The following is a 14,473-nucleotide window of genomic DNA, read 5'->3' as shown; positions in this document are numbered from 1 at the left end:
CTTGTCACCACCTCTGGAAGAACTCTGGATCTCTGCATCACGTGCAGGACTGCGCTGCCAGCAAGCAGCTCTGATTCAAGGCAAATGACTAATTACACTTGATATTGATCTCTGTCATGAAGGGTTTACTGTGTGCGCTTGGCAAGCACCTGTTAAATTGGGATGAATGTATTTATCCGTTAGGCGGATGTGGACCACCCAAAAGTCAAAGTGCTTAACATGCTTGTTGCTTCTTAAAATATCAGAAATGTCGAAGATAAAGTTGTGTCCAAGTGGCCAGATTCCATTGGTGAGAGATATGAGGGAGAAAGGCCTCATATTATACTGTACATGTGACTTCTACAGTGAAATGAACTCAAGTGAAAAAGTTGCAGTCTGTAAAGTGTTTTGAAAGTTTCAGGAAGGCTGATTTATCAGGACATCCAGGAATAGTGTTGCTCCTCACCTGCTGCAGTGCCTGGCGCAGACTCAGCCCGCCTGTATAATTTGGGATGTCTAATTGCTCTTTCGGGATATTTCAGAAGAGGAGTTCAGAGGAGAGAGCTGTTCCGCACTCAGCCACTGTGTAATTTTATCCACGCCGCAGTCTCTCACTTCACACAGGGCTGATACCTTTTGCCTCCCCCTTTCCTTTGTATCAATTGGTCGGAGTTCAGCCTATTGTCGCCACAACCGTCTTTTATATCTGCGCTCAGTCTGAGCAGAAGCTCTCAGTCAGACCTGCAGGAGGGATTCCCAGCAGCAGCAGCAGCAGGATCCCACCTCGGGGGCGGCCGTTTAGTCTCTCTCGGGCTCGGATGTGCGCAAGGCTGGAGCTCTCGAGCGTTGGGGCCCCGGCACTTTAATGGGATCTCGAGAACCGGGCAGTAGTTCTTTGTTTTTTCGCCACAATCGTCGCACCCCGACCATGCCACAATGCTGATGATACCTCTGCTGGTGTTGCTGAGCCTGTTGGATCCCGTTAGTCCCCGGGCCCGCTGCGCCCCGGGCCAGGCTTGCGACCCCCGGCAACGGAGGGACGCCGGGGGCCGCGGAGGAGTTTATGAACACCTCGGAGGAGCGCCGAGACGCAGAAAACTCTACTGCGCTACTAAATATCATTTACAAATCCATCCTAATGGGAAGATAGATGGATCATTGGAGGAAAACAACCCGTTCAGTGAGTATTCACTCCGTTTTACGCACAGCGAACTGCACCAGCACAGACACAACACTCACAAATGTAAGACATGTTAATGTGTCACAGCGGAACTGTCTCTTCAGTAAAGGATCAGTGCCTTAGGGACAAGCCTGGTAGAAACTGTGAGGTCAGGGTGTTAAATGAAAGTTCCGGGTTTTTTAATCCAGACTGGTGGAATGAAATGAAACACGTGAAGGTTCACTTTAAGGTAAACTCCTGTTTTAGATATATGCTTAGAATATATTCAACTGTGCAGTGTTAATGTGTTTGTTAACGGTGCTATTTCTCTGTTTGTGTCCATCTGTTTTGGTGAATTCTGTTCTGATTAATCAGGATCTATCAGAGTTTCACTGGCAGTTCAGTAACTCAGTGAAGGGCGGCCGCGGTAGGCCATTGACTTCTCCCAGTGTGTGTGTGTGTGTGTGTGTGTGTGTGTGTGTGAGAAATCATGTCATCGCAAAGCTGCCGACATGCAGGGTAATCTCTATTAGAAGTATTAACATGCAGGCGGGACAAAGGCAGCGTCCTAACGGATGTGTTTATCTAATCAGCCCCGTTCAGGCTCTGGCCGCCTGCACGGCCCATTGACTAATCAAGCACTGATTAAACAAGCCAATAAACGAGGTGGCAAATACAACCGGAAATGAATTCATTTGCTTTAAATGTGACAAAAATGCTTTGTTGTGGCGTAATTTTGCTTTTCATGTTTTCCATTTGATTTCCACCTTCCAAAAGGTTTTGGCGGAGTGATTAAATATTAAATCTACAGAGCAAAGCAGAATCATCTTTTGAAGAATTTACATCAGAATAAACCATATGTCAAACATTCCATACTTCATGCATGTGTTGTATGTTTCTCTGTGCTGCAGGCATCATGGAAATCACAGCAGTGGATGTGGGTGTTGTGGCCATAAAAGGGCTTTTCTCTGGCAGATATCTGGCCATGAATGATAAAGGCCGGCTTTATGCCTCGGTGAGTAGGCCTGCAGATTTCATCTCATCATCTAATGTGTCACCTTCTCTTCAACACATGGCTCCTGAGGCCGCAGGTGAAAGGCCTCAGACATGACAAGGCCCAAAGATGTGGTTTCATGCTGTAATGCAGCATGTTTATCTGGTGGAGATTGTATTATTTTATGGCTGACTTGGCGTCTGATAGTAGTGCTGCCGTACGGAGCCGAGCAGAATGGAAACGCTGCCGGTGTCTTGGAGAGGTTGTCCTGTGAATCAAAAACATACGGCAAGCTGCATGACAAATGTGGCTCACTGTTTCCTTCCTTCTCATCCCCCCAGGAAGTGTTCAACAGAGAGTGTGAGTTTGTGGAGCGGATCCATGAGTTGGGGTACAACACCTACGCGTCCCGGCACCACTCCACCGAGCAGCCGCTGCCACAGGGGGGCGGCGGCGGCAGCAAGCGCCGAGCCAGCGCCAAGCGCCAGTGGTACGTTTCCATTAACGGCAAAGGCCGGCCACGGCGAGGCTTTAAAACCCGAAGCACGGACAAAGCCTCACTTTTCCTTCCTCGGGTGCTGGGCAACAAGGACCATGAGATGGTGAGGCGGCTGAGGGACAGTCAGAGCGCACACCACCACACACATCACCACGGCAGCCGCGGTGACCGCCGGAGACGCCGGCACCGTGCCAGGAAGGGCCGGGGCCGACGGCCAGATGACTGAGCGGACTTTAGACCCCGTGGCCCTGTGACTCATCCAAACAGGGACCCCTGATCTCGGCACACACTGTAGTTTGATTGCAATGGAGGACGTGGAAAAACAGTTTGGATCCTGCCTTCTGGATTAGCGGAAGTTTTGGTTGTTGATGCACAGAGAAAACAAAATCCGTAGAAGGAGAAGGAAATACAGAGGGCCACCCCAGGGGTTGGGCACATGTATCCAATCAGGAGCCTTTGACTCACACACACATAGCTGTATAATCTTCTATTTACTGACACGTCTGACTTCTTCAAAATGCTACTGTCTTGTAAACAAATGTATTAATATTGTAGAAAACTGCCATCTTACTCTGTAAAAAGTTCTGCTTTCATCATTTTACCATCAGCTTCACACGGAGCAAAAGAAAGTGGTTCTGTTATTGTAAATACAGTATGCACTATGCATGTACAGTGACTTCATAGCTTTTCATTTGTCAAAAGCTGGAATGACAAACACGATATAATATTTTGCTATTTTGAAGTGCTAACAACACGACGGATATTGAGGAGAGGACTTTACACAGCAAAGCACTTTTTGTCAGATTCACATTAAGAAGCAAAGGGACACGCAGTGTGAGACGGATCCGGTGTATTTTTCTGTGACATTCTTACAATGTGATAGTCTACTGTCTGTAAACTGAAAGATGTACTTTGTATATTGTACTAATGATACGAATATTTATTTGGTGCCTGTGTTGTAAGTTATTGATAAGACTATTTCTGCATTTTACCAATGTTGCTGTTTGTTTTCACTCACCACCTGGTTCCAACATAAAACACAATGGTACTGACCCAAGGAAAGAACCGGCTGATTTGTTCCAACTTTTCTTTGAGTCTGATTTTATTTTAACTTCGTATTATTTTCTGTATAAAAGCAGAAGTGCTTGGTGTAGCAGAGCGGTAACAGAGCAGCGGTAAGCAGCAGCTGTGGGCACGAAGGGAAAGCTGAACCGCTGTGTGTATGTCAGATGGTTTTCTTTCACAATGACTTGCTAAAGGTTGATCTCATTGGAATAATGAGCGAAACTGTTGAAATACTGAAAATGATGTTTTGACATCACACACACCAACCTAAGTAACCAAACCTAACAAGCAAAATCAGTCAAATCACAAACATAGAAAAATACCACCAATACACCAGCATTCAAGAAACATTATGCGCTCAATGTGAAACAGTTTCTAAAATCAGAAATCACTTTTGGGTTTTGAAATATGTGAGTTGATGAAGTCTCCCTTTCAGGTTTTGTTTGTGCCGCAGCTCTCTGCCTGAAACGCTCGATGGGACATTTGGTTTTTAACAAAAAGTGTAAAACAGCAGAACAAAGTGCTCCTCCACTGAATCCTGTACACTTTCTGTTTTTTCAAATGATAAAACCAGATTTACACTGAATGTAACTGTCAGTACATTGGAAATGGTCAAACCTAAGGATTTTTTAATAGTTTCTCGGTACCTTTTAGTACTAAAACACACATATAGTCTAATAATGATGACTTGTGGGACAATCTGTTGTCCCAGTGTAGATGTTCACATTGAGGATTCAACAGAGAACAGGCTGCTGTGCCATATATCTGCTGTGTATAGCTGTAGTAGACAGGTGTAGTTGTTCCACTAGGTTAGCTAGGTTTATTACAACTCGGGGGGTTGTGCATTTGGAGTTGTACCCCCTCTTTCTGTCTCACCCGCTCTCCCTGCTGCAGACGCACCTGTTGCTGCAACACGGCCGAGGACAAACTACAAAGACGACCGTCAGTGCAAAATCCATCACAAGCAGCATTTGGAGTCTTTGCCTCACTCCCATCTATAGGTAGCTGCATATAAAGCCTTGTCATTCTATACCTGCGAGCTGGGGAGGCTTCCTGGCCCGGACAATAGCTCCTCCCAAGGGGGGCCTGGGAAGCGATGCCGCCTGAGACTTTTGGGCTTTTTTTTGAAACGCCGACCAAAAGCCACAGAGTCGATAAACAAGGCAGGCCCTCCTGAAAGCAGAAACTGTGTCATACAAAGTGTAACACCTTGCTATGGCTTGTTATGAATGCCAACCTCTAATATTACTCAACAGGAATGTGGGACTTCAGAGAGGTTAGGGCCTTTTGTGGCCCCTCTCCCTGCCTGTCTGTTTCATTTAGCAACGTTTATCTTCTGAATCTCTTCCTACAGGCTCTTTCTGTCCTGACGTCCCGCGGAAGGATTTGCCCTGCTAAGATTTATCAGCTGGGCAATAAAAAATGACATTCATCTGCAATGTCCGCTGGGCTGACGGGGTGCGGGGATAAGGATTCCTTAGAGAGCATTCTGACGTGAATTACATAATAGCTCAATCATTCTAAGCCCATCATTCAGAGAGGGAAACACAGAGGATCGCTTTCAGTTAATGGGACACATTTCTGTCCTTCTGTGTTCCTTAGAAAATCTGTGTGTTCTGATAAAAGCTAGTTTAGAGCCTCTGTAATTAGGCAGCCTTTATAAAGGTTCACAGGCTGTGACTAATGGCCCTATAAAAAGTCAATAAATCATTTACTGATACTTTATAGATCAGTTATAAACCATTAATAAGAACACACTTTGTGAAAAATCCTTTTGACTGTTACCTTCTGACTACCGAGGATCTGGACCAAAATATATTAATCAACAACTTATTAAGCAATTATTAATGGATTACCAACATTTTTTATAAATGCATATTTACCAAAAACAGACACCACCCAAATGACTGACAATCCTTTGAACCTCAAAATATCTTCTTAATAGGCTTCTAAATGATCTATAAAGCACTAGTAAAGCTCTAAACCATTAATAAAGAGCAAACCCCCTTTTAAAAAAGAATTAGTTATGCTATGATCAACATGTGTATGAAAACAGACTAACTGATGGTTCCCAGAGAGAATCATGAATCATTTACATCCAACTCTTTTCGGAGATGGTGGAAACTGTACAAAACAGTGGCTGTTTAGCAGAAGTCCACACATGAGCTTATAGTGAGCGAGCTGCGTCGCCTGCGAGAGGCGAGCACAGGTCCTACTCCACTGTAAAAGCAGAATGCTGTGTGGCCACGGTCCCTGAGCTCGGTGCAGGAGTGTTCACTTGTAAATAGTGACCCCTAGAGGCAGCCAGCTCTCTCTTCCAGACACTGCGGGCCCCATTGCCATGTGTGAATGTGCATCTAATTTGACCAGTCTGAGCTTGGCAGAGCCGCTCATTGCCCTCTGCAGGCCGCCCACAGCCAGTGAACGCATGCCAGATCCCATTGTTTCAGTTTAGAGTAGTAATCATCAAAATGTTCATCTTTCTACCAACGCTCAGCTGATGGATATCACTGTACTCAGCCAAAACCCTCAACCATAGCTGAACACATTACAAACTCACAATTGTTGCCAGTGTTGCCATATTTACGCCAATAATCTGAATATGAAAAAAGTTTTTTTGCATATAAAAACTACACATAAGTGTAGATACCAACTTCATCTACGTAAGGCCTTCTAAAGACAGTATGTGGCAACAGCTCACATCTCCGTTTCACCCGTCAGTCCGCTTTCCACAGGGAATAACATAACATAACGGAGACACATTCACCAGTACAAGTCACTTAGCGAATCCAGCCTGGCAGCAGTCAGTGCAGCTGGCTGGCTGGCATCCAGCTGCACTGTGCCAACAATATCAGAGGAAATGTCGCTCCTCCGCTGTTTGGATATATAGAACATGACACTGGATATACACATTCACTAACACGTAGGACACCTTTTCACACGTTACAGGCATGTGGGACATGAATCCAGGTTGGGATGTGTTGGGTCTCTGTGATCAATATTCTAAAGAGTTCGGTCTAGACCTGCTCTGTAGGAGAAGTGCAGTGACATGACTCCTGTTATCAACTGGCGCTATATAAATAAAATTGATATCTGAACAGATTAATGTTTAGTGTCTGATAAGCTAGGTGGTAAGACGGTTTTATTGGTTTTCAGTAGTAGCTGATTATTATGGCAGCATAGAAATGCAAGGAATAAAAAAGGACTACGGGAAAGAAACAATGACTGAATTAAGTGTAACATTCAGAAGATCAACTCACTTTATGTACGCTATATTTTCAGTGCTGGAAAATAACTTTTTTCTCAGGTTCTTCCAACTTTTAAGGTTGTTTTAGGTTGAAGAAATGCTTCAGGCAAACAAAAAGACAAACGGAGAAGGTGCTGTTGGGGCAATCCAGTCTTTCAGTTTCCCGCAGTTAGAATCAGTGATAATACTTTTGGATCAAAGGTCAATTTAAAAAGCGTTGTCTTGTATTAATGAATTCGAAGAAGGGCGTAGGCTTGGAAATGATGAATAAATGAGTAAGTGAACGAATGCTTGTACTGAATGTTGAGACACTTGAGCACTGAATTGCAGCTGTCACCCAGTGGAATCTAAAACCTCTTTCCCTCAGCAGAATTCATGCAACCCAAAACCACAATGGCTTCAGGACAACATAAACAAAAAACAAAGCCGTACATAACTTGCAAATCTCGGCGTGACCGGAAAGAAACATCTCGACCTAATTTCATTTGAAAGTGATAATGAGATTGCAGAACCCTGGACAGCAACAGCACAGGACAGGTCTTCAGGTCTTCATTTCCAGGATCACTCTGAAGCAGCCAGCTCACGCTGCTCTGGGGGTCCAGCGTTCCATCAATCATCCTGGAGATCCTGGAAGTCCATGGGTCTACCAGCTACCCAGAAGCTTCAGTGGCCCTCTGCCTGAGATTCAGGATGGTGGATTTTCAGCCATCCAGCACATTGGTGGCGCAGCAGTGCCATGATCCATCAGGTTTTCTGAAGGTTTGATGGTGTGTCAGCGATCCTGTTCCCTGGATGTGACCTGCTCCAGTAGCCATACAGCTACACTGGAGCTCAGAAGTCCAGCAGTCCATCAGTCGTCCTGGAGGTCCATTGGGTTTATATGCTGGCCCTTCTGTTGATAGCTGCATGGGGCAGCTGGTATGGCAGCCAGCCTGGAGGTTCCGCGGTCCGCAGTCTATTCTTTTGGTCCATGCATCCTGAGGGTCCTTTGGTCCACCAGACTGGGTCCTGTTGGTTAGCTGGCATGGCAGCCCTTTTTGGGGCCTGGTTGTCACCAGGGGCCTCAACACCATAGGATTGTCTTTAAGATCTGACTTAATTCATGGAGCCATTTTGCAGCACACAAAGAAACAATGTTGCTGTGCATTGAGGATCAGCCGAATGTGAACGTGAGAAAACGTTTCATGCGTGGTGCGGAGCAGGACCAGCCACCCCAGAGATCAAAGGCCTGAGGGCAGACCTTCAGCACTGGGCAGAAAGCTGAATAATGGAGAGCCGGACGGTAGTGCTGACACAGGGTGAGCGGGACATAACGTCCTGGCCTAAACATCAGAGACGTGCTGCCATGACACCAGCTGCTCAGCACAATTCAAACAAAACGCTCTGATTGCAGAGAAGCTGTAAAACAAATATAGTGCATCAACTTACTCTGATACTGGCCTACCAGAGTCCGGACCTCCGTCCAGACCTCCGTCCAGACCTGCGCCGTCCGCAGCTCTCCCAATATAAAACAGAAAGGGCGGACTTTTAGAGCTGAGAAGATTTAAATAATGAAATTAAATAATGAGAAATCACAAATCAAACTCAGGAAGCCCGGCCAGGCTGAAAGATGCGTCTTTACTTTGTGAGACAGTGGAAACCGTTTCGGGAGGCAGCCAGTCTGCTTCAAACAGGAAGCCACACACTTTCACGTGTCGTGAGCGTTATTCCTCTCCCGCGCAGCGGATGCCGCGCTGCATTGTCTGTGAACACATGACAGCTGAGTGTTTGAGCGAAACGTCGGAACTGTGCAGTCCGGGCCCACAATGACAGCGCACTTATCACGCTGCGGGCTCTGGATTTAGTCTTCCCATTGTTCGGGGGCAGGCCCGGGACAGGCTTCCCTTCGGCCAGTCTGAAGTTAGGGCTTGTTCATTTGGCTGAATTGGACCGGTGTTTTTTCCTGTTATTGTTCATTTATAGAACTGTCTCCTGTCTCGACACCACGGTCTGTTAACTCGGCCGTTTCCTATTTTACATCCTCCCATACATAAATTATGATATTCTGCTGCTGATAATGAAAGCCTCACACAAAGACGTTTTTTATTATAATAGCGCCTTTATTCATGTATTTTCTACAGACTGCCGACTCTGCCCTCAGATAAGACAGCTATTATTTGATTTCAATGAAGCCCCGGGCCCTGTTTGGGGCTCCACAATGTGAACATGTACTTTGCAGCTTTGCAGAAGTGTGGGGCTGTGATGTAACGTGTCTGCAGGTATAAATATAGAGGCAGATCCGTGTCGCTCCGGCGCTGAAGCCAGTGCGCCTGTCGGTCTGGGAATGAGCGCGCCTTCCTCACGCTCCTCTCTGCCGCGCCGCTGCTGCTTCTTTTTCTTCTCGCTTCACCGGGGAGGGAAACGCCGGGAGGCTGCTTCCAGAGCCAGACCCGGGATGGGCTCTCTGGCGGCCCTGCGGACCGTCATGGTCCTGGGCCTAGTGACTGGACTGGCGGGATGCGCCCCCGGCCTGAACGGGACGGCGGACCGCTGGGAGGCTCTCTACTCCCGGTCCCTGGCGCGGATCCCGGGGGAGAAGCGGGAGGAGAGCGGCCGGGACAGCGACTACCTCCTGGGCATTAAAAGGTTGCGGCGCCTCTATTGCAACGTGGGGATCGGCTTCCACATGCAGGTGCTACCGGACGGCAGAATAACGGGAGTACACAACGAGAATCGTCACAGTAAGTTGTGCCAATTATTTATTAATTAGATATAAGCCACTGCTTCCCCCCCCCCACCTTTGGCACGTGTACTGGAGGTGTAGCCCCACTCACTTTATGGGGCTCCGGGCCCGCTGGTGGAGAAACAGCTTTTGAACAAAGCGAAAAGCTTTAAGAACTTGTGAGTACAACAGCATTACTTTGCGCACGGAAAGCCAGCCGTGCCGCGCCGCGCCGCGCCGGGATGCTGCGTGGCGGCAGCCGGTGAAGCGCTAACACTATCGATCCAACATCTGGAGTCCAGCGCGCAGCGCGCAGCGCGCAGCGCGTGTGGAAGCAGAGCTCGCGGCCGGCCAGCACCTGCAGACACAGACTAACCCCTGCGCTCCGGCGCGGACAAAGCCACGTTTGCACACACGAAGAGTAACGGGCATTCATCCACCGGACATGTCAGACCTGATCCCTGACTTGTGGTCCCGTTAGGCTGGCCCGGGGAGCTTACAGCGTGTTGTTTTTGCGCTGCCTCGCGACTATTTTGAGACAAGGCGTAAACATTCAGGGAGATCCATTACAGGCAGTCTGTGCGCGGAATTCATGGCACTATAAAGCTTTTTAAAATGATAGCAGGAACAAAGGACAGAGAGCAGAACAGCTCTGAAACCTCTGAGCAGGGCCTCCCAGACCTTCGGAGCTCTGCTTTAACGGCCCTTACCTGCCGCTGGCTGACATGTTAGCAGCCAAACCTCACAGGAAACCCAAATACCTTCACATCATATCACACACAAAAGCACAGCCTGCTTTCCTCTCCTTTGGATCCGGATTTCACCTGCTGTCATGTAAAACTTCGCCCAGTTTGCTTCCAGGCCCACAGTTTGTCACACCTGACAGAAGACGTCATTAGTTGAATGAATGAATACAGTGGGATCAGGCTGGCACAGTGCCCACTCTGTACTGGTGTGTGTGCAAATGCTGATGAGTAGTGTGTCTGTGAGTTTCAGTGCGCGCTTTGCTTCCCTGCAGGTCTTCTGCAGATCTCCCCGGTGGAGAGAGGGGTGGTGACTCTGCTGGGGGTCCGCAGCGGACTCTTTGTGGCCATGAACCGGCGGGGGAAGCTGTATGGATCTGTGAGTGGACAACACTGTGTCTCTCACACACGCACGCACACACACACACACACACACACAAGCTTCACACTGGTTGGATGAAGACGGAGTTTCAGGTGTTACTGTTGTGGAACTTTGTGTTACAGCTGGGATGTCCAGCTCTGTTTATCAGGACAGGGTGGTCAGGATTTGAGAAGTACTGGGGTCACGAGTCCTCCTGACCCCTCCACACAGAGAATTGAGACCAGACACGGAAAATAAAGTCTGGAAATAGTTTGATTGATAAATGGTGTTTAGGTGGGGAAAATACTGAATCTCACATAAGTGCTTACTAGATGAATGAATGAATGAATGAATAATGAAATGTAAATGAAGTCAGTTGTAGCAGAGGGACCGGCTCTACGGAGAGGGAGTGTTCCCACCCAGTGACTGCCAGGGACAACTGCTGCTCAGCTGACCGTATCAGCGGACAAAAGTGACGTCAGCTGCTGATATGTGAGCTGTTCAGATTGAAGAGTAAAACAAACCGTGCCTGACTTCACACTTGATCAATGATGTCAACTGACAAGATCTGAATTTACAATTCACGGAAATAACACGATAAATCTCAAATAACAAAACATTCTGAATTTATAAATGACTAAATAGATGCTTAGGTTAGCATATCAGAACTACACTGCTCTAATTTCCCACAAACGGTAACTCCAGACTGCATCAATATCACTAACATTTCTCCATGTATGCATACAAAGGTCATTCCTGGATTTACGCAGGACCAGCAGTTAAGTTTCTCGTATGCTTTGTCCCCCTAAAACTGTGATTTTGGGATGTAATGTTACAGCTTGAGATGCTGCTGATGTTTTACACATATCAAGTTTTCACTAGCTAAGCCATTTTTTACTCGCTGGTTTGAAACCAGCTAGACAAAGAATTAGGAAGGACTTACTTTACACACAAACTTAGTGATGAATTTATGAATAGTTGGTGCAACCCAATCCACTTTTGAGCACAAATGTGTGGACATCCCAGATGGCCAAACAGCGCTTCCTGGTTCTTCAAAGAATATAACACCATATAAGCATGCAGCACCAGTCAAAGATAAGTTAGTAACTAAATTCATTTGGAAAGAGCCTTATGATTCCCAGCTCACAAGCTATTATCCCACTCACTGAGAGAGAATAGCACAATCAGAGCGTGGCGTAGTGAGTCCTCCCTCACTCACATCATTCATCATTTCACAATCTCATTTTCTGTGGAAACCTCTGACTGAAACAGCTACAGTACAATGGCCCTGCACTCAGAAATAAAGCAATTGTTTGATAGTAATCACAACGAACAATACAGACTTGAAATCCCCCCCACCCCGCAAAAAAAAATGTCCCGGGATCTTTGTTTTGTCTCTGCCTTCAAACAATCAGCATTTACAAATAATCCTATATCTCCCTCTTTTCTCCTTCAGTTACACTTCAACAACGAGTGTAAGTTCAGAGAGAAGCTCCTCGCCAACAACTACAACGCCTACGAGTCGGTGGCCTACCCGAGGATGTACATCGGCCTGAGTAAGAACGGCAAAACAAAACGAGGAAACCGAGTGTCACCCGCCATGACGGTGACACATTTCTTGCCAAGAATCTAGTGGCCTCATAAATAGATGTCAATATGGGGAGGGGGGGCTGAAAACCATGATGCACTTTCACTCCAAGCTTTATGCAAGTGTATCATATTTGATCTTTTGCTATGTATATATTCATTTTTTATTTATGTTTAACAACAGTTTCGTATTTTTTTAGGAGGCGTTGTCTTTTCACTGTGGGTGGGTAAGAGGGGGATCAAAGATGCTAAACAAGTAATTTATGTTTTCATTTTCTAATTTATCAGATATTTGCTGCTACTGAATGAAATCCTGTCCCATGGGGGGGTGCACTGATGGGAAAATAATCAGTACAAAGGAGATGTTTATTACATTACTATGTTTTTTTTATTATTTTCAACAAAACAGAACCTTTTCGAGTCTTATCCCAGAAAAAGAAAAGAGGTGCGAGTGTCTTCGGTGTCAGAAGTGGCACTGATTGCTCAACGCTCCGGCTCTTTTGTGCAGCACTGGAGCCTAATTGAAACAGTATCATCTTACTGCCGGGGAGAGAGAGAGAGACAGAGAGAGAGACGAGGAGGGGGGAGTCGAAGAACCCCTACAGCCTCCCCTGGTCTGTTTATAGCTCTGCCAGGGGGGTGAACTCTGAACTTTTCTGCGTCAATCTCAGTCAGACCTAGAAGACTGCAGCTAGAGAGAGGCATCCTCTTTGACATTATATAAGTGGGGAATTTGGGAGTTTATCAGCAAGGTCAAAGTGCTGAAATTCAGCAGAGAAACTGTAGCCTTGACTGTGGAATAGGACTGTTCTTTAGGTCAAGTTATTTCTGATTGGCCAGAAGCTGTTGGACTGGAAGAAATGAGTCTGCCTGTTGGGTCTGAAGCAGGACAGCCAGAGATGGTTTGGCAGCATCACTCAGGACTGGGGAAGTTTGTGCCAATTGAACAGACATTTGCCATATTGCCTGTGCTGTGCCGAAATTTGTCTGAAAATATCATTCACCTAGTCATCTTTACCTTCACTTAAAGTTGTACTTTTGAAAGAAGACACAAACAGTCCTACTCTTCAAATGAAAAGTTGAATTCATAAGCAATAAATCACACCCTAACTCAGTCCAATAAACTTTTAACTTTTGCTGCTGTAATTCCACTCCACTTTTAGCCACAGTGGCCACTGTTCTGCAAAAGTTACATAGTCTGGCTTTAAAAAAACTTTAAAGGTCCAGTGTGGAACATTTAGGAGGCGATGTCGGCAGAAATGGAATATAATATTCATAAGTATGTTTTCAGTAGTGTATAATCACCTGACAATAAGAATCGTTGTGTTTTTGTTACCTTAGAATAAGCCCTTTATATCTACAGAGGGAGCGGGTCCCCTTCCACGGAGGCCACCATGTTGCACCGCCATGTTTCTACAGTAGCCCAGAACGGACAAACCAAACACCGGCTCTAGATAGGGCCGTTCGCATAGTTTCTCCTACACGCTTGGAAGGGGTGGGTGAGGTGAGGGGTATTCAGTTGGTTGCAATCTGCAACCTCACCGCTAGATGCCACTAAATCCTCTACACTGGACCTTCAAAGTTTTTGGGTTTAAACTAATAGTTTAATTTGCGAAATACGCTTATAGGCTTTCTTGCAGAGAGTTAGATCAGAAGATCATTACTCTTAGGTCTATACAGTAAATTAGAAGCTACAGCCAGCAGTCGGTTAGCTTAGATTAGCATAAAGACTGGGAGCAGGGGGAAACAGGTAGCCTGGCTCTGTCCAAAGGTAACTAAATCCACCTACCAGCACATCTAAAGCCCACTAATTAACACTTTATATCTCATTCAGACAGTTTTGTCATCACCATTAGGTTGCCAGGAAGTATCTGCAACTTTGGTTTATGTATGGGTTAAATAAATGAGAAATAATGTGTTAGTGAGCTGTTGGTAGGCATATTTTTTAAACTGTAGACAGACCCAGGCTAGATGTTTCCCCCTGTTTCCTGTCTCAGTGCTAAGCTAGGCTAATATCTCTCTCTCTCTCTCTCTCTCTCTCTCTCTCTCTCTCTCTCTCTCTCTCTCTCTCTCTCTCTGATGGCCACCCACCATTGAGTCTGGTTCTGTCCAAGGTTTCTGCCTCTTAAAGGAAGTTT

The 14,473-nt window shown here is 46.2% G+C and overlaps 2 protein-coding genes across 2 annotated transcripts; both read left to right on the top strand.

The window, feature by feature from the left end:
• The first annotated feature begins 462 nt into the window (after positions 1–462).
• On the top strand, positions 463–3,696 carry fgf3 (fibroblast growth factor 3). The gene is made up of 3 exons (XM_044196808.1): positions 463–1,159; positions 2,050–2,153; positions 2,474–3,696. The coding sequence occupies exons 1-3, from the start codon at positions 916–918 to the stop codon at positions 2,855–2,857; spliced, it is 732 nt and encodes a 243-aa protein (XP_044052743.1). The 5' UTR covers positions 463–915; the 3' UTR covers positions 2,858–3,696.
• A 5,080-nt stretch (positions 3,697–8,776) lies between these two features.
• On the top strand, positions 8,777–13,641 carry fgf4 (fibroblast growth factor 4). Its single transcript, XM_044196823.1, has 3 exons — positions 8,777–9,663; positions 10,663–10,766; positions 12,205–13,641. Exons 1-3 carry the CDS (start codon positions 9,267–9,269, stop codon positions 12,379–12,381), a joined length of 678 nt encoding a protein of 225 aa, XP_044052758.1. The 5' UTR covers positions 8,777–9,266; the 3' UTR covers positions 12,382–13,641.
• The last annotated feature ends 832 nt before the right edge of the window (positions 13,642–14,473 follow it).

Source organism: Siniperca chuatsi, linkage group LG1, assembly GCF_020085105.1.
Source record: "Siniperca chuatsi isolate FFG_IHB_CAS linkage group LG1, ASM2008510v1, whole genome shotgun sequence".
In the NCBI taxonomy this organism is placed as follows: Eukaryota; Metazoa; Chordata; class Actinopteri; order Centrarchiformes; family Sinipercidae; genus Siniperca; species Siniperca chuatsi.
The sequence above is the reverse complement of the archived record's forward strand: the minus strand, read 5'-3'. Positions and strand labels throughout refer to the sequence as shown.